This window comes from Anomaloglossus baeobatrachus, chromosome 4 (genome assembly GCF_048569485.1).
Source record: "Anomaloglossus baeobatrachus isolate aAnoBae1 chromosome 4, aAnoBae1.hap1, whole genome shotgun sequence".
Lineage (NCBI taxonomy): Eukaryota > Metazoa > Chordata > Amphibia > Anura > Aromobatidae > Anomaloglossus > Anomaloglossus baeobatrachus.
This window is the reverse complement of record NC_134356.1, coordinates 43,480,236-43,500,988: the sequence shown is the minus strand read 5'-3', so window position 1 is coordinate 43,500,988 and position 20,753 is coordinate 43,480,236. Positions and strand designations below refer to the sequence as shown.

Sequence of the window (20,753 nt, the reverse complement as noted above, 5' to 3'; positions counted from 1 at the left end):
CGCTAAGCGGTGTATGCTGGTAACCAAGGTAAATATCGGGTAACCAAGCAAAGTGCTTTGCTTAGTTACCCGATATTTACCCTGGCTACGTGTGCAGGGAGCCCGATACTTACCGGCTCGGCTCCGCCCCCTCCCGCACTCCACATGTAAACGCGCACTCACACTCCCTCTCACCTGTCCCCAGCCATGCAGCCCCCGACACTGACGTCCTCAGCGCCATGGCCCCGCTCGGCTCCACCCACCCCGCACTCCACACACACCCCCCCCACACACATTCAGCTGATCACCCGGCGGCCGGCTGCTGTGAGCGATCAGCAGATCACCCGGCGGCCGGCTGCTGTGAGCGATCAGCTGATCACCCGGCGGCCGGCTGCTGTGATCGATCAGCTGATCACCCGGCGGCCGGCTGCAGTGAGCGATCAGCTGATCACCCGGCGGCCGGCTGCAGTGAGCGATCAGCTGATCACCCGGCGGCCGGCTGCTGTGAGCGATCAGCTGATCACCAGGCGGCCGGCTGCTGTGAGCGATCAGCAGATCACCCGGCTGCTGTGAGCGATCAGCAGATCACCCATTAGCCGGCCGTCGGGAGATCATCTGTTCGCTCTCAAAAGCCGGCCGGGTATTGTGAACGATCAGCTGATCGTTCTCTCTTTTACAACGGAGTCCGACAATGAATTCTAATTCTTGTCATCCGTTGTACAACGCATCAGTAACAAGCGTCAAGCAATGCATGTGACTGATGCAAAACAACGGAAATGTGAACCTAGCCTTATCTTCTATCTTCAGGAGCACACCGCTCCTCTTCCCATTTACTTCCTGCTTGCTGGGAAGTGATGCGTTCTTGAAGATTGACAGCTCAGAGCAGAGGCATGGATAAATGGATGGTCCAGACTGTGCGCTCTCCAAGAGGCATCTTTGCTTCTGCAGGAGCGGAGGAGGACAGAGACACAGAAGCTGCCCGGTTGCAAGGATCCAGCCAGCTTCAGAGCAGTGTTTGCAAGCTCTATGGCAAACAGCGCTGTGCTCCATGGCTAGGAAACCCATCACCTCGACATTATCAGTAGATCTGGGCAACTTCAGTGTCCCTAAGCAAAGTTTGGACCAGCAGATTCAACCATGTCCGAACTGTCCTTCTCCAGGAAGCCAAGAGGTAGGGGAGTGGTGCGCTCCTGAAGATATGAACATGATACAGCTCTTAACATCTCAATCTCAATTCCAAGGATTCAGCTGGCTTCAAGCTCTATTGCAAACATCGCTTTGCTCCTTGGCTAAGAAACCTGCCACATCTGCAGTCTATCACTAGATCCAGGCAACTTCAATGTCCCTAAGCAGTTTGGACCAGCAGATTCAACCATGTCTGAACGGTTATCCTTCAGGGACACAATGCCTCTATCAGCAAGCAGAGAGGCAGGGGGCGGTGTGCTCCTGAAGATATTAACACGAGACAGCTCTTAAGATCTCAATCTCAATTCCAGGGATTCAGCTGGCTTCAGAGCAGTGTTTGCAAGCTCTATGGCAAACAGCGCTGTGCTCCGTGGCTAGGAAACCCACCACCTCGACAGTCTATCGGTAGATCTGGGCAACTTCAGTGTCCCTAAGCAAAGCTTGGACCTGAAGATGCAACCATGTCTGAATGGTTATCCTTCAGGAACACTATGCCCCTCTCACCAAGCAGAGAGGCAGGGGAGCAGTGCACTTCTAAAAGATATGAACATGAAACAACTCTTAACACATGAATCTCAATTTCAAGGTTTCAGCTTGCTTCAGAGCAATGTTTGCAAGCTCTATGGCAAACAGCACTGTGGTCCATGGCTAGGAAACCCACCACCTCGATAGTCTATCGGTAGATCCAGGCAACTTCAGTGTCTCTAAGCAAAGTTTGGACCAGCAGATTCAACCATGTCTGAACTGTCATTCTACAGGAGCACGGTTCCCCTCCCAGAAAGCCATGAGGTAGGGGAGTGGTGTGCTCCTGAAGATATGAACATGAGACAGCTCTTAACTTCTCAATCCCAATTCCAGGGATTCAGCTGGCTTCAGAGCAGTGTTTGCAAGCTCTATGGCAAACATCGCTTTGCTCCTTGTCTAAGAAACCTGCCACATCTGCAGTCTAATCACTAGGTCCAGGCAACTTAAAATGTCCCCAAGCAGAGTTTAGACCAGCAGATTCAACCATGTCTGAACTGTTATCCTTCAGAGACACAATGTCCCTCTTCTTGGTATATGCATCAGATGAGGACTTTATACTGATCTAACAGTAGATGATGATGTTGTGCAAAGTTTCCTTACTCACTGAATTGTAAAAAGTCTTTTGTTTTTCTTTCTGCTTTCACTTTCTCTTCCTGATAAAAATATGTACAGTCATACAGCATTGTATCTCATGTTCCAGAAGTAAAGAGCTTGTTATCCCATGTAATCTGCTCTGTGAACTTTCTTCTGCAACTGGAAAGCTAGAAGCTGTGCAACACCTCTCACGAAGCCAAGTGGCAGGGGAGTGGTGCGCTTCTAAAGATATGAACGTGAAACAAATATTTTAACACATGAATCTCAATTTCAAGGTTTCGGCTTGCTTCAGAGCAATGTTTGCAAGCTCTATGGCAAGTATCGCTTTGTTCCATGGCTAGGAAACCCACCACCACTGCAGTCTATCACTTGATCTGGGCAACTTCAGTGTCCCTAAGCAATGTTTTGACCAGCGAATTCAACCATGTCTGAACGGTCATCCGGAATGCTGTGCACATCTTAGCAAGTCAAGGAGGCAGGGGAGCGGTGTGCTCCTGAAGATATGAACATGAGAAAACTGTTTTAACGCCTTAATCTGATGTGATCCGACAAAATCCTAGCCTAACCTAGGCAACGATCAATAAATAAAATTTCTTCGTTCTTCAGACCAGGGAGGAAGTTTAAAAAGAGGTAAATCTTGGTTTTACTGCTGGACATACACCTTCATGAGGCACACTTCCAATAGTGGTCACAGTCTTGATGGATACAGTGGCACATGACTACCAAAAAGTCTAATAGTTAAAAAAAAAAAAAAAAAACATAACATTTTTTTCTAATGGCCTTTAGGAAAGCAATATCTAGCCAAAAAAAAAAAAAAAAAAAAAAAAAAAGACAGTGGTCAAAAGGTAAAGGACAACTTGAATAATTTTGCCACTGTGGTTTTCCAATGTGTCCGTAAAACATAATGTCTTTCCGTAATTCTTTTAGAAACCATCCAGAAGAAATAAAAAGTCATCTTGGCAACCCTGGAACATGTTGCAAGAATTATTATTAATATAGCGCCATCTATTCCTTGGTGCTTTATATGTGAAAGGGGTATACATAATAGGGACAAGTACAATAATCATACAATACAAGGCACAGACAGGTACAGGAGGAGAGAGGACCCTTCCCACGAGGGGTCAGAGTCTTCAAGGGATGGGTGAGGATACAGTAGGTGAGGGTAGAGCTGGTCATACGACGCTCTATCAGACTGAAGGTTACTGCAGGTTGTAGGCTTCTCGGAAGAGGTGGGTCTTCAGGTTCCTTTTGAAGCTTGTCAAGGTGGGCGAGAGTCTGATATGTTGTGGCAGAGCATTCCAGAGTATGGGGGAGGCACGGGAGAAATCTTGTATGCGATTGTGGGAAGAGGAGATGAGAGGGGAGTAGAGAAGGAGATCTTGTGAGGATCGAAGGCTACATGCAGGTAAGAACCGGGAGACTAGGTCACAGATGTAGGGAGGAGACAGGTGGTGGATGGCTTGGTAGGTCATGGTTAGGGTTTTGAACTTGAGTCGTTGAACCAGAGAAGGAATTGGCAGGTTGGGGAGTTGCCGGGGGACAGGTTGATTAGTCGGGCAGCAGAGTTTAGAATAGATTGTAGGGGTGTTAGAAGGGAGGCCACAGAGCAGGAGGTTGCAATAATCCAGGCGGGAGATAATAAGGGCATATACTAGGGTTTTTGCAGCTTCTTGGGAAAGTAATGTACGGATCTGGGAAATATTTTTGAGTTGGAGGAGGCGGCAGCAGGTGAAGAGGGCTTGGATGTGTGAGTACACCCCAACGAATGTCTTAGGAGCAAAGCTAAAGTTTAGACAGTAAATGCTAATTAAAAGGGAATCTGGAACTAGGATGAACCCTACGTCTATGTTGGTCATAGCAAGTTGAATGCAATGATACCTTGATATCTGCAATCCGATGTCTTACTACTGAGAAATCCAAGTTAACAAGCAAATGAGCCAAGATCTAATATAATCTCTAGAGGCAGGTTCTCAGGGAGATCTATGTCCAGCCCATAAATCTTAACAGCCCATTTACATATTAGAAATGTGGATTTCTCTGGAATAAGAAATCAGATCACAGATATCAATGTATGCCCATATAGACTGCGTAGGAGGGTCGATCCTACTGACAGATTTTGTTTAACAAGAATTCAACCACAGGTTAGTCTAATTATTCATTAAACAGGTGTTTAATAGACAGTTGATTATTATAAGGGCTATTCTTATAGAAAACCACTTCCCAGTTGATGCAATGGCACCACATGGAAGAGAAATGTCACAAGACCTGAGTGAGACAAATTTTTTTTTTTTTTTTAATACAAAAAAGGCAAAGGCTCTAAGAAGATCAGCAAAGCTTTACTGATCAGTCAGATACTGAACCAAAAGTGATAGAAAAAGTTAACAAAAAGATGGTACTGCAACAATCTCACAGGGGCATCCGGGTCGTCCTAGAAAGTTAACACCTAAAAAGGAGCGTCTTCTAATGAAAAGGGTTGAAATAAATGGGACATGAAAGTTTACTGCAGACAAACCGGGGCGAGTGTTTTCTGCAGAGGACTGACATGCATGTGCGTCGTCCACGAAGGAAGAAGACTATGCACAAAAAAGCCGCCTATAATTTGTCAGGGCCCATGCTGAAAAATATGAAGACTCGTGGGACTCTATACTCTGGAGTGGTGCTAATGATGGGCTTTATGATCGGTTACTGGTGTCAGGGGCCAAATGTCCTAAATGGTATCATGAATTCACAGATATCCTGCTCTACAGTGACAGATGCTCCATCACTCTGTGTTCTTGGTAGACGTGCACTTTTCCAACATGACAACAATATACAGCAAACACATCTGTTGCAATTCTGAGAAAGAACAGGGTGAAAGTGGCCAAGTGTCTCCTATGGGGAATTCTGAAGAGACAAGTTGTCCTCACTCTCCATCCACCATCCAGGCTCTAAAAGACCTCGTTCTTGAAGAATGGAAAAAGACAGATGTTGCAATATGTCGCCAACTTGTTCATCCCAGGCCTAGAAGACTTGGTGCTGTCCTTAATAATCATGGAGGTCACACCAAATACTAGATGTAGTTTATGGTTTAAAAATATACCTTTCTAAGAAATCAATACAACGAGACACATGAGGGGGTGAATACTTTTTACATGTCCTTCAAAAGAAACAGACATGTATGGCAACGCTACACAGGAACGGAGGCCATTAAAAAATGCCTCTTGAGTCTCATCTGTCAGGATCTCAGATTACTTTATGTCTATGCAGAGTACACGGGTTTCTCGCCGGCTTTCCTCTGGGGTCTCTATCCTCACAGTTCAGCCATCCATAAATCCCATCTGCAATAAATGACAACCTTGGAGGAGGACAGATGCTGGGAGGCAGATATGACACCGAATGGAAAATTGCAGTTATAGATTTTACATTAGAACTAAGCGTTTATGTCTCGGAGCTAATTTATATACACATGCATAGTATATTGCTAAAGAAACTAAGGGTAAAGGAGCTGGACTGGCCAATCGTCTCCAGACCTAAACCCCATGGAGGATCTGTGGGGCCTCCTCAGATGAAAGGTGGAGGAGCGCAAGGTCTTTAACATCAACCAGATCCGTGATGTCGTCATGGAGGATGGAAGAGTATCCAGGGCTCCTGTGAAGGTCTAATGACCTCCATGCCCAAGTCAGTTATGGCAGACCTGGAAATAATAGTGGCCACACAAAATATTCCCACTTTGGGCACAATTTTCCCATTTTCAGAAAGGGGTGTACTCACTTTTGTTGCCAGCATTTTAGACATTAATGACTGTGTGTGGAGTTATTTAGAGGACACCAAACTTACCCTGTTATACAAGCTGCACACTGACACTGTACATTGTATTACAAGGTCAGATCTTCAGTGTTGTTCCACAAAGAAGGGAATTTTGTTTACTTACCGTAAATTCCTTTTCTTCTAGCTCCAATTGGGAGACCCAGACAGTGGGTGTATAGCTACTGCCTCTGGAGGCCGCACAAAGAACTACACTTAAAAGTGTAAGGCCCCTCCCCTTCTGGCTATACACCCTCCCGTAGGAGTACGGATTCCTCAGTTTTAGTACCAAAGCAAGAAGGAGGAAAGCCAATAACAGTTTCAAAAACAAATTCAATCCGATAACAAGATCGGAGAACTTAAGAAACAACATGAACAACATGTGCACCCGAAAAACGAAACCCTAAGAACAAATAGGGCGGGTGCTGGGTCTCCCAATTGGAGCTAGAAGAAAAGGAATTTACGGTAAGTAAACAAAATTCCCTTCTTCTTTTTCGCTCCTAATTGGGAGACCCAGACAGTGGGACGTCCAAAAGCAGTCCCTGGGTGGGTAAAAAGATACCCCATGAACGGGCTGTCAGACAGCCTCTTCCTACAGGTGGGCCACCGCCGCCTGAAGGACCTGTCTACCTAGGCTGGCATCTGCCGAAGCGTAGGTATGCACTTGATAGTGTTTGGTAAACGTGTGCAGACTCGACCAGGTAGCCGCCTGGCACACTTGCTGAGCCGTAGCCTGATGCCGCAATGCCCAGGACGCACCCACGGCTCTGGTAGAATGGGCCTTCAGTCCAGATGGAATCGGAAGCCCAGCAGAACGGTATGTGTGAAGAATTGGTTCCTTGATCCACCGCGCCAGGGTGGATTTGGAAGCTTGCGATCCCTTATGCTGATCAGCGACTAGGACAAAGAGCGCATCAGAACGGCGTAGAGACGCCGTGCGAGAGATGTAAATCCTGAGTGCTCTCACCAGGTCCAACAGATGTAAACCCTTTTCAAATTGGTGAACTGGATGCGGACACAAAGATGGCAAAGTGATATCCTGATTGAGATGAAAGGAAGAAACCACCTTGGGTAGAAAACTCTGGAATTGGACGCAGTACTACCTTGTCTTGGTGAAACACTAGGAAGGGAGATTTGCAAGATAACGCTGCCAGCTCTGACACTCTCCGAAGAGACGTGACCGCCACAAGAAAAACTACCTTTTGTGAAAGCCGAGAAAGGGAAACCTCTTTCAAAGGCTCGAAAGGCGGCTTCTGGAGAGCAATGAGAACCTTGTTCAGATCCCAGGGTTCCAATGGCCGTCTGTAAGGAGGAACGATATGACGAACTCCTTGGAGAAACGTGCGTACTTTAGAAAGCCGTGCCAAGCGTTTCTGAAAGAATACAGATAGCGCGGAGACTTGACCCTTAAGAGAGCTAAGCGACAAACCTTTTTCCAACCCAGACTGCAGGAAGGAAAGAAAAATTGGCAATGCAAATGGCCAGGGGGAAAACCCTTGAGCCAAGCACCACGCTAAGAATATCTTCCACGTCCTGTGATAGATCTTAGCTGAGGATGGTTTTCTAGCCTGTCTCATTGTGGCAACAACTTCATGAGATAAACCTGAGGCCGCTAGGATCCAGGACTCAATGGCCACACAGTCAGGTTCAGGGCCGCAGAATTCAGATGGAAAAACGGCCCTTGAGACAGCAAATCTGGACGGTCTGGTAGTGTCCACGGTTGGCCTACCGTGAGATGCCACAGATCCGGGTACCACGACCTTCTTGGCCAATCTGCAGCGACGAGTATGGCTCGATGGCAGTCGGACCTGATTTTCCGGAGAACTCTGGGTAACAATGCTAGAGGTGGAAACACATAGGGGAGTCGGAATTGCGACCAATCCTGAACCAAGGCGTCTGCCGCCAGTGCTCGGTGATCGTGAGACCGTGCCATGAAAACTGGGACCTTGTTGTTGTGCCGTGACGCCATCAGATCGACGTCCGGCGTCCCCCAGCGGCAACAGATCTGCTGAAACACGTCCGGGTGAAGGGACCATTCTCCTGCGTCCATGCCCTGGCGACTGAGAAAGTCTGCTTCCCAGTTTTCCACGCCTGGGATGTGAACTGCGGATATGGTGGACGCTCTGCTTTCCACCCACGTCAAAATCCGCTGGACTTCTTGAAAAGCTTGGCGACTGCGTGTTCCCCCTTGGTGGTTGATGTACGCCACCGCCGTGGAATTGTCCGACTGAATCCGAATCTGCTTGCCTTCCAGCCATTGTTGGAAGGCTCGCAGGGCAAGATAGATTGCTCTGATTTCCAGAACATTGATCTGCAGGGTGGACTCTTCCTGAGTCCACGTCCCCTGAGCCCTGTGGTGGAGAAACACCGCTCCCCACCCTGATAGGCTCGCATCCGTCGTGACCACTGCCCAGGACGGGGGAAGGAACGACTTTCCCTGTGACAATGAGGTGGGGAGAAGCCACCAACGGAGAGAGTCCTTGGCAGTCTGAGAGAGGGAGACAGTCCTGTCGAGGGACGTCGATTTCCCATCCCATTGGCGTAGAATGTCCCATTGTAGAGGGCGCAGATGAAACTGCGCGAACGGGACTGCCTCCATTGCTGCTACCATCTTTCCTAGGAAATGCATGAGGCGCCTCAGTGAGTGCGACTGGCTCTGAAGGAGAGATTGTACTCCTGTCCGTAGCGAGCACTGCTTGTCCATTGGAAGCTTCACTATCGCTGAGAGAGTATGAAACTCCATGCCAAGATAAGTCAGAGATTGGGTCGGGGTTAGATGAGACTTTGGAAAGTTGATAATCCACCCGAAACTCTGGAGAGTGTCTAGTGCCACCTTCAGACTGTGCTGGCATGCCTCTTGAGAGGGTGCCTTTATAAGCAGGTCGTCTAGATACGGGATGACCGAGTGACCCTGCGAGTGCAGAACAGCTACTACTGCTGCCATGACTTTGGTGAAGACCCGGGGGGCTGTTGCCAGACCGAAAGGTAACGCTACGAACTGCAGGTGTTCGTCGTGTATGACGAAGCGTATGAAACGCTGATGCTCTGGTGCAATCGGCACGTGGAGATACGCATCTTTGATATCTATTGATGCTAGAAAATCTCCTTGAGACATTGAGGCTATGACGGAGCGTAGGGATTCCATCCGGAACCTCCTGACTTTTACGTGTCTGTTGAGCAACTTTAGATCCAGGACGGGTCGATACGAACCGTCCTTTTTTGGGACCACAAACAGATTGGAGTAAAAGCCGTGACCTTGTTCCTGAAGAGGGACGGAGGTCACCACTCCTTCCGCCTTTAGAGCGGCCACCGCCTGCAACAGAGCATCGGCTCGGTCTGGTGGTGGAGAAGTCCTGAAGAAACGAGTTGGCGGACGAGAACTGAACTCTATCCTGTACCCGTGAGACAGAATATCCCTCACCCAACGGTCTTTGACGCGTGACAGCCAAATGTCGCCAAAGTGGGAAAGCCTCCCACCGACCGCGGGTGTGGGAATCGGAGACTGCAAGTCAGGAGGACGCCGTCTTGGCAACGGTTCCTCCGGCTGTCCTTTTTGGGCGTGACTGAGACCTCCAAGAATCTGAGCGTCTCTGGTCTTTTTGAGTCTTTTTTGACGAGGCGAATTGGGACCTGCCCGGTCCTCGAAAGGACCGATAACCAGACTGACCCCTCCTCTGTTGGGGTTTGTTTTGTCTGTGTTGCGGTAAGGATGAGTCCTTACCCTTGGAGTGTTTGATGATTTCATCCAAACGCTCTCCAAACAATCGGTCACGAGAAAAAGGCAAATTGGTTAAGCACTTCTTGGAATGAGAATCTGCTTTCCAATGTCTCAACCACAGGGCCCTACGCAAAACAACGGAGTTGGCTGACGCCACTGCCGTGCGGCTTGTAGCGTCAAGAACAGCATTAATCGCGTACGACGCGAATGCCGCCATTTGCGAGGTCAATGGTGCTACCTGCGGGGCAAATGCACGTGTGACTGAGTCGACTTGCGCAAGCCCGGCTGAGATAGCTTGGAGTGCCCATACGGCCGCAAAAGATGGCGCTAACGACGCTCCAATCGCTTCATAGATGGATTTCAGCCAGAGCTCCATCTGCCTGTCAGTGGCATCTTTAAGTGCCGCTCCATCTTCAACTGCAACCAAGGATCTAGCTGCAAGCCTGGAAATTGGAGGATCCACTTTTGGACACTGGGTCCAACCCTTGACCACCTCAGGGGGAAAAGGATAGCGTGTATCTTTAAGCCGTTTAGGAAAACGCCTTTCAGGATAAGCGTGGGGTTTCTGGATTGCGTCTCTAAAGTCAGCGTGGTCCAGAAAAGTGCTTAATGTACGCTTAGGATATCTGAAATGGATTCTCTCGTGCTGCGAAGCTGACTCCTCTACAAGAGGAGCTGGTGGGGAAATATTTAACATCTTATTGATGTTAAATATAAGATCATTAACTATGGCGTCACCATCTGGTGTATCTAGATTGAGAGCGGTCCCAGGATCAGAATCCTGGTCAGTTACGTCCGCCTCATCACCCATAGATTCATCTCGCTGGGATCCTGACCATTGAGATGAATGTGAAGGCCCGTCATAGCGAGCCCGCTTAGGCTGCCCGGGGCCATCGTCCGAGTCAGAGTCTTCACCCTGAGGTGTATGTGCCCGTCCCGGAGCTTGGAGGTAATTCAGCTGAGGGGGACCAGGGGGCAATGATTGCACAGTGTCCGTGGCCTGAAGTACAGGCCTAGCTCGCAATGTGTCAAGAATTTGTGACATAGTGAGAGACATTCTGTCAGCAAAAGCTGCAAACTCAGTTCCTGTCACCTGGACAGCATTCACAGGTGGTACACCCTGGGTCACGTCCAGCAGAGGTCCCGACTGTGCAAGCGCCGCAGGGGCCGAGCACTGCACACAATGGGGGTCCGTGGAGCCTGCCGGTAGAAAAGTCCCACATGCGGTGCAGGAAGCATATAATGTCTGTGCCTTGGCACCCTTGCGTTTTACGGACGACATGCTGCTGGCCCTCTGCAATGTGAGAGAGTCTATAGCCAAAGGGCGACCAGCGCTATGCAATACAAAGTATTTGTAGAAACAAAATACTAAGAATACTACTGGCACAAGAGGGGGTGAGCCCTGAGGGCTGCTTACCGCCCGCTGAATAGCGGGTAAGAGGCGCAGAATTCCTTGTCTGGGTCTCCCCGGCTCCCCTCTGCAGCTCAGCGTGTCAGCAGGAATGGCTGCCGGCGTCTGTGGAGAGGGGCGGTCCGTGGGAGTTCCCAAACAAAAGTGCGGGAAACAGTGTCCCCTCTGTGCCTACTGTGAGGGCTGGAGTATGTAAAAACGACTCCAGCCCTCAGCGCTGATGCACTGACCAGCGTCCCGCCCCTCTCCTGACTGGCAGGTCTGGGGGCGGGAACGAACGGGAGCAGGCCGCAAAAGCCGGGGACTCGAGTTATCAGCGCGGCCGCCGTAAAAGCGCGGGCCGCGCTGAAGTCCCCGGCGCACCACAAGTGCCAGCCGCGCCGCAGTTCCAGCGGCCGGCGCGACCGTGTCCCAATAGTGTGCCTGCTTCAGCGAAGCTGAATGAGGCTATGGCACAAGCGCCGCAGCGCTGATGTCCCCCGGCGCACTACAACACCCAGCATGCTGCGGTGTGAGCGCCAAATGCACGGGGACACAGAGTACCTTGAGGAAGCAGGGCCATGTCCCTGATGTACTCCGCTCCATCCAGCATCTTCTCCAGGGGCTGTAGATGGAGCACGGTCTCAGTGCCTGGAGACCAGTAAATCCCACTTCACCCAGAGCCCTGTAAAAAGGGATGGGGAAGGAATCAGCATGTGGGCTCCTGCCGCCGTACCCGCAATGGGTACCTCAACCTTACAAACACCTCCGACATACAGTGGGGTGAGAAGGGAGCATGCTGGGAGCCCTGTATGGGCCCTCTTTTCTTCCATCCGACATAGTCAGCAGCTGCTGCTGACTAAAAACAATGGAGCTATGCGTGCGTGTGTGACCTCCTTCGCACAAAGCTAAAACTGAGGAATCCGTACTCCTACGGGAGGGTGTATAGCCAGAAGGGGAGGGGCCTTACACTTTTAAGTGTAGTTCTTTGTGCGGCCTCCAGAGGCAGTAGCTATACACCCACTGTCTGGGTCTCCCAATTAGGAGCGAAAAAGAAAAGACATAATAAAATATTTACAAAAATGTGAGGGGTGTAATCATACTGTAGATAGGGGGGACAGATAGGGGGGACAGATAGGGGGGACAGATAGATAACAGCCCCCAAACTCCGCTGTTCACTAATTAATTAAAAAAATTCTTGAAGTTCCGTTGTAATCCAATGGAATAATGTCCCACAATGTCTATGAATTCCAAAGGAGTCTTGTTATCAGAACAAAGCTCCATAGGAATTGTTGGGCATCATGGTGCATTAATCCATTGGATTACATCGGAACTTCGAGGATATATTTTGAAGTAATAAATTGATGAACTAAGAAGTTTAATAATTACTCCCCCACACGTGTGACCTCTTTCATGGCCAACAAAGGACATGTAACAAAATATTGAGATGAACTTTTGTTATTGACCAAATACTTATTTTCCAACATAATTTGCAAATAAAATCTTTCCAAATCAGAATCGGTGATTTTCTGGATTTGTTTTCTCATTTTGTCTCTCATAGTTGTGGTCTACTTATGATGTGAGAGCGAGCGAGGGAACGAGCGCGCGACAGAACGAGCGCGCGACAGAACGAGCGCGCGACAGAACGAGCGCGCGACAGAACGACGCGCGCGACAGAGAGCGCGACAGGCCGCGCGACAGAGAGAGCGACAGGCCGCGCGACAGAGAGAGCGACAGGCCGCGCGACAGAGAGAGCGACAGGCCGCGCGACAGAGAGCGACAGGCCGCGCGACAGAGAGCGACAGGCCGCGCGACAGAGAGAGCGACAGGCCGCGCGACAGAGAGAGCGACAGGCCGCGCGACAGAGAGAGCGACAGGCCGCGCGACAGAGAGAGCGACAGGCCGCGCGACAGAGAGAGCGACAGGCCGCGCGACAGAGAGAGCGACAGGCCGCGCGACAGAGAGAGCGACAGGCCGCGCGACAGAGAGCGACAGGCCGCGCGACAGGCCGCGCGACAGGCCGCGCGACAGAGAGAGCGACAGAGAGAGCGACAGAGAGAGCGACAGAGAGAGCGACAGAGAGAGCGACAGAGAGAGCGACAGAGAGCGACAGAGCGACAGAGAGCGACAGAGCGACAGAGAGCGACAGAGCGACAGAGAGCGACAGAGCGACAGAGCGACAGAGAGCGACAGAGCGACAGAGAGCGACAGAGAGCGACAGAGCGACAGAGAGCGACAGAGCGACAGAGAGAGCGACACAGCTGGAGGCACCGCGAGAATGGAGCAGAGGTGAGAATATATTTTATCATATGTAAACAACTGCAGTAAAGCCATGACGGCACCGTGCACCACCATATAAGACAACCCCCAACTTTTGAGAAGATTTTCAGGGGTTAAAAAGTCATCTTATACACCGGAAAATATGGTGTGTGTGTGTGTATACATATATTATATACACACACACACACACACATTATATATAACGATAAGGATACTTGCAGTATAATAATTGTAATAATATTCACTCACTTGATAAATGTTAAAATCTGCAAGTCTGACCACAAAAGAGCTGGACATTAGTTTGGATTTCAGCTGCTCCAATGTTGCTGTGGGAAAAGATCCTTTACTACTGGAATCAGAGCCTAAAAGAAAAGAAATAAAAAATAACATAAAACCAAATATACTGATATATGAATACATGTACCAAATAGTCACACACATTATTAGAGGTGATGGTTTAATCAACGTGAAAATAACGGAACCTACTTCATACAAACAATGGGGTCTTAATGTAAAAGTCTTAAATGTGAAAACATAACCTGATGTGTTTAAAATAGTAAAAGCCAACCAGAATTGCAATTTTAGGGTGCTCTAACCTACCCCCAAAAACACATTAAAAGGGGGGAAAGAAAATCTAAAAAATGTGGTATCGCTAAAAACTGCAAAATCTACATTGCTACTGCACTGAGAGTGCCATAAGATTGAAACCCAATCAACAATGATCAAATTGTTTTTCTTTTCTCCTCCTCTATTACAACAGGAGTATTTAAGTTCAAAAACAGCGCCACCCCCTGTACACAGGTTATGTGCGGTATTGCAGCTCAGCCCCGCTTATGTTAAAGTAGCCTTGCCAGCTGTATTACTGTTTCTGGAGAAAAACAACTATGTGTTACTGATCCTAGGCAAACCCATAAGTTATATGTATACTTTATATAGTTTTTTTTACTTTGAAGGGATCAACCAGTAGGATTTTCATATATAAAGTAAAGTCAGTGCTATAGTGGCACTAGGATGCTGAGTGTAAGCAGAGATTTTGTTCTGAGAGTGGATGTTTTATTTCAGAAATATGTGCAAGTAAAGTTCCAGCAATGCACTGCTATTTGATTGATAGGTGCAACAGGAAGGGAATATGTGGGTCGAGTCTTGCTATCTATTCCCGCCCCTGTCTGCCTGCCTGACCTTCCTCGTTCTGTCACCATCATAGACGTTAATTCCAGAGCAGGGAGACAGACAGGGGCGGGAATAGATAGGAAGACACAACCCATATATTCCCTTCCTGTTGCACCTGTCAATCAAATAGCAGGGCATTGCTGGAACTTCACTTGAAAGCATTACTGTAATAAAACATACACTCTCAAAACAAAAGCTATCCTCACATTCAGCATCCTAGCACCAGTTTTTAACTGGCTTTACTTTATATATGAAAATCCTGCTGGTTGGTTCCCTTTAAATGCATATACTTTTGGCTTAATTGGGTTTTATGAAAAACTAGCTGTACTACCCGACTTCGCCCGGGTTAATAACTGCTGTTAACAAAATAGAATGTATTAACAAAAATATATTCTGCACACAAAAAACACAAAACAAATAGATATATATGTAATTATAATGTCTGTCTCTTTCCCTCTGTATATATCTGTCTGTCTCTTTCCCTCTGTATATATCTGTCTGTCTCTTTCCCTCTGTATATATCTGTCTCTTTCCCTCTGTATATATCTGTCCCTGTCCCTGTCTCTTTCCCTGTCTCTTTCCCTGTGTCTGTCTCTTACCCTGTCTGTGTCTGCCTCTTTCCCTGTCTGTGTCTGCCTCTTTCCCTGTCTGTGTCTGCCTCTTTCCCTGTCTGTGTCTGCCTCTTTCCCTGTCTGTGTCTGCCTCTTTCCCTGTCTGTGTCTGCCTCTTTCCCTGTCTGTCTCTTTCCCTGGCTGCATTGTGACATGCCAACATACCATATAAGGGCGTGGCTGCGCATTCTTCTGAAGTTCTGACTGCACTGTGGCTCCCAGCTCCATTCGCTTTAATGGAGGCAGGTTTTTTGGCAAATAACTAAAGCGCAGGGTTAAATTTCCCCTCAAAACATAGACTATGACGCTCTCGGGGTCCAGATGTGTGAGTGTGCAAAATTTTGTGGCTGTAGCTGTGACGGTGCAGATGCCAATCCCGGACACACACACACACACACACACACACACACACACACACACACACACACACACACACACACACACACACACACACACACACACACACACACACCTTTATATATTAGATCTTGCATTATCTATTAATGTGTAGCACTATTTCTGGCTGCAGAATGAGCTAACTGAGAATCTGTCAGTGATCTTTTTCTGATGGGAGAGTTAGTAAGTGATCCACTTGAAAAGCCACATTAAAATCCAGTGTTAACGTTCCCTCCTCTGGTTTCTTCTGAGCTCCTCTTAGCTAATATATGACCAAAAAGTTAAGCAAAGTTTTATGGGGTGATACATCAGTTGGAAGGAGCTTAGAGAGAGGAAGAAAAGAGTTATAACTTTCCCATCAGAATGAGCTCACTGACAGATTCTCACTTAACTCATTCTGCTGACTGAAATAGTCAATGCATCCCAGAAGCTGAAGAAGGCAAACGGTGCAAACTTTTTAATTAAACAAAAGATGTAAAAACTACTTCTAATCCAATATTTCAGTACACAGAGAGCCCTTTAAAATAAAAGTAGGCTGTTAAAAAAAATAAAATAAAAAAAAAAAAAAAAAAAAAAAGATATTCCCTGTAGAACTCACCTGGGAGGCCATACTGATTAGTAATGTTGGGCATGGATTTTGTAGGCGACCCAGAACCGTGATCTTTTACCGCTTGCTTTAACATATCTGCATTACACTTAAACTCCTGAAGGAGCTCCTGCGCCCAGGAACATCTCGTCTTGGTGGCGTCTCCATAATACATCCAATGGCTGCAGCTGTCACCTGCAAACAGAAGAGTCACATCTGAATATATAGAGAATTGAGGACTGTATTTCATTTTGGGTCTTGGCAGTGGCGTACCAGAGACTACAGGGTATGAGGGTATATAATTGACGGGGCGATACAGAGGACTGTAATCGAGGGGGGGGGCCATACAGAGGACTGTAACCGAGGGGGGGGGGGGCAATACAGAGGACTGTAACCGAGGGGGGGGGGGGCAATACAGAGGACTGTAATCGAGGGGGGGGGGCAATACAGAGGACTGTAATCGAGGGGGGGGCAATACAGAGGACTAATCGAGGGGGCGACACAGAGGACTGTAATCGAGGGGGCGACACAGAGGACTGTAATCGAGGGGGCGACACAGAGGACTGTAATCGAGGGGGCGACACAGAGGACTGTAATCGAGGGGGCGACACAGAGGACTGTAATCGAGGGGGCGACACAGAGGACTGTAATCGAGGGGGCGACACAGAGGACTGTAATCGAGGGGGCGACACAGAGGACTGTAATCGAGGGGGCGACACAGAGGACTGTAATCGAGGGGGCGACACAGAGGACTGTAATCGAGGGGGCGACACAGAGGACTGTAATCGAGGGGGCGACACAGAGGACTGTAATCGAGGGGGCGATACAGAGGACTGTAATCGAGCTGGGGATACAGAGGACTGTAATCGAGCTGGGGATACAGAGGACTGTAATCGAGCTGGGGATACAGAGGACTGTAATCGAGCTGGGGATACAGAGGACTGTAATCGAGCTGGGGATACAGAGGACTGTAATCGAGCTGGGGATACAGAGGACTGTAATCGAGCTGGGGATACAGAGGACTGTAAATCGAGCTGGGGATACAGAGGACTGTAATCGAGCTGGGGATACAGAGGACTGTAATCGAGCTGGGGATTCAGAGGACTGTAATCGAGCTGGGGATACAGAGGACTGTAATCGAGCTGGGGATACAGAGGACTGTAATCGAGCTGGGGATACAGAGGACTGTAATCGAGCTGGGGATACAGAGGACTGTAATCGAGCTGGGGATACAGAGGACTGTAATCGAGCTGGGGATACAGAGGACTGTAATCGAGCTGGGGATACAGAGGACTGTAATCGAGAGGCAGTAACTTTATATATACAAAAATGAGGTGTTTTAAGAAAAACAAAATCAGTAAAAGCAAACTGCAAGTGTGATTTTTATAGGGTCTAAAGGTGGCTTTACACACTGCAACATCGCAAACGACATCGCTGTAACGTCACCGGTTTTGTGACGTAATAGCGACCTCCCCAGCGACATTGCAGTGTGTGAAACCTATCAGCGACCTGGCCCCTGCTGTGAAGTTGCTGATCTCTACAAATCGTTCAGGACCATTCTTTGGTCCTTTGTTTCCCACTGTGCAGCAAAGTCTCAGTGTGTAAAGGGGACTTAAAACACTGGAAACGAGTGATGTGTCACAATATCTGTCAATCACTATTCTCTGTCAGTCGGTCTCTCCCTCTCGGTCTCTATTCTCTCTCTGTCGGTCCGTCACTATCTCTGTCCCTCTCTCACAGTCTGTCGGTCATTTTCCCCTCCTCTCTCATACTCACCGATCCCCGGCGCGGCACTGCACGGCATTCACACTGCTGCGGCGGCTTTTACTATTTTGAAAAAGCCGGCCGCTCATTAATCAATCTCGTATTCCCTACTTTCCCCCGCCCACAGGCGCCTATGATTGGTTGCAGTGAGACACGCCCCCACGCTGAGTGACAGGTGTCTCACTGCACCCAATCACAGCAGCCGGTGGGCGGGTCTATACTGTGCAGTGAAATAAATAATTAAATAATTAAAAAAAACGGCGTGCGGTCCCCCCAATTTTAATACCAGCCAGATAAAGCCATACGGCTGAAGGCTGGTATTCTCAGGATGGGGAGCTCCACGTTATGGGGAGCCCCCCAGCCTAACAATATCAGTCAGCAGCCGCCCAGAATTGCCGCATACATTAGATGCGACAGTTCTGGGACTGTACCCGGCTCTTCCCGATTAGCCCTGGTGCGTTGGCAAATCGGGGTAATAAGGAGTTATTGGCAGCCCATAGCTGCCAATAAGTCCTAGATTAATCATGTCAGGCGTCTCCCAGAGATACCTTCCATGATTAATCTGTAAATTACAATAAATAAAACACACACACCAGAAAAAATCATTTATTAGAAATAAAAAACACAAACAAATTCCCTCATCACCAATTTAATCAGCCCCAAAAAGCCCTCCATGTCCGGCGTAATCCAGGATGGTCCAGCGTCGCTTCCAGCTCTGCTGCATGCAGGTGACAGGAGCAGCAGAAGACACCGCCGCTCCTGTCACCTCCACGCAGCTAATGAAGAGAGCCGCGTGATCAGCTGAGCTGTCACTGAGGTTACCTGGATCCAGCGGTGGATGCAGCGGTGGCCGCAGGTAACCTCAGTGACAGCTCAGCTGATCGCGCGGCTGTCTTCATTAGCTGCGTGGAGGTGACAGGAGCGGCGGTGTCTTCTGCTGCTCCTGTCACCTCCATGCAGCACAGCTGGAAGCTACGCTGGAGGTCCGTGGATTACGCCGGACAAGGAGGGCTTTTTGGGGCCGATTAAATTGGTGATGAGGGAATGTGTTTGTGTTTTTTATTTCTAATAAAGGATTTTTTCGTGTGTGTGTGTGTGTTTATTTACTGTAATTTACAGATTAATCATGGAAGGGGTCTCATAGACGCCTGACATGATTAATCTAGGACTTATTGGCAGCTATGGGCTGCCAATAACTCTTTATTACCCCGATTTGCCAACGCACCAGGGCAAATCGGGAAGAGCCGGGTACAGTCCCAGAACTGTCGCATCTAATGTATGCGGCAATTCTGGGCGGCTGCTGACTGATATTGTTAGGCTGGGGGGCTCCCCATAACGTGGAGCTCCCCATCCCGAGAATACCAGCCTTCAGCTGTATGGCTTTATCTGGCTGGTATTAAAATTGGGGGGGACCGTACGCCGTTTTTTTTAATTATTTAATTATTTATTTCACTGCACAGTATAGACCCGCCCACCGGCTGCTGTGATTGGGTGCAGTGAGACACCTGTCACTCAGCGTGGGGGCGTGTCTCACTGCAACCAATCATAGGCTCCTGTGGGCGGGGAAAGCAGGGAATATGAGATTGTTTAATGAGCGGCCGGCTTTTTCAAAATAGTAAAAGCCGCCGCAGCAGTGTGAATGCCGTGCAGCGCCGCGCCGGGGATCGGTGAGTATGAGAGAGATGGGGAAAATGACCGACAGACTGTGAGAGAGGGTCAGAGATAGTGACGGACCGACAGAGAGAGAATAGAGACCAAGAGGGAGAGACCGACTGACAGAGAATAGTGATTGACAGATATTGTGACACATCACTCGTTTCCAGTGTTTGACTAGCTAGGTCGTTCTGCAGGTCCGGATCACTGTTGCGTCGTTGGCCAGGTCTGCCTGTTTGACAGCTCACCAGAGACTCACCAGAGACTTTGTAGCGATCCCTGGTGGGATCGCTGAAAGTCTCAGTGTGTAAAGGGGCCTTAAGTCCTCTATAGGATTGTATAAGTGACTTAGAGTTTTGGGGGTAAAGAGTCTCTCCTTAAAATGTAAACAATATAAAATAATAATAATAATAATAATAATATAAATAAAACATACAAACCTTCTCTGTGATACGGGTAATAGTCCACCGTCAGGTTACTGAATGACAACTGCATGGCTCCTCCTGTAATTCTCCTGTCCAAAACTGTAAAATAATTGTTTTAATTCATAATATATGGAATTAATATGAGAGATATGATGTATGTGCCAGAAGAAACCCTCCCGCCATGCTGTCCCCATGTGGGGTGCACACTGACAAGAAAGGGCCCCAGTGTGCGCTCATCAACAAGCATATATAAAATACACACTTGGCTATCTCGCGAACAATATTGAATAGCATCCTATTCTATTTATGCTTTTAAAAAGATGGATACCATACAAGAACTAGATGGACCCTATTATAGTCAATAGCCTGTCTGGCATCGATGGTGTCCTGCATACAAGGGATACGGCACAAATATAGAAGTAACACAGACCGGAACAAAGTTTTCGGTGCCAACAGAGCCATCACCAAGACTGGGCTTCACTTTGGGGCACAGTTTTGTACTCGGAGGGTGGGATATCCTCACTCTACTGCTGACCTCCATTTGTGTGTAAACGTGTTTGTCTCTGCAAGCAAAGACTCTGCAGACAGGTCAATCCCCCAATTTCTTCCTTCTTCCCCTATGGAAGGGGCTCGCATGGTACAAGAGGAACAACTCTTCCCCTTAGGGTAGGATTCCACTTGCAAGAGACTCGAG

The 20,753-nt window shown here is 48.4% G+C and overlaps 1 protein-coding gene across 1 annotated transcript in view; it reads right to left on the bottom strand.

Moving 5' to 3' along the window:
- BLTP3B (bridge-like lipid transfer protein family member 3B) overlaps positions 1-20,753 on the bottom strand; it is a 122,053-nt gene that overhangs the window by 40,163 nt on the left and 61,137 nt on the right. Inside the window, exons 9-11 of the mRNA XM_075344278.1 lie at positions 20,075-20,158; positions 16,230-16,412; positions 13,704-13,816 (exon numbers count right to left, since the gene is read on the bottom strand). Coding sequence (XP_075200393.1) covers positions 13,704-13,816; positions 16,230-16,412; positions 20,075-20,158 — 380 coding nt within the window. The remainder of the gene's footprint in view (positions 1-13,703; positions 13,817-16,229; positions 16,413-20,074; positions 20,159-20,753) is intronic.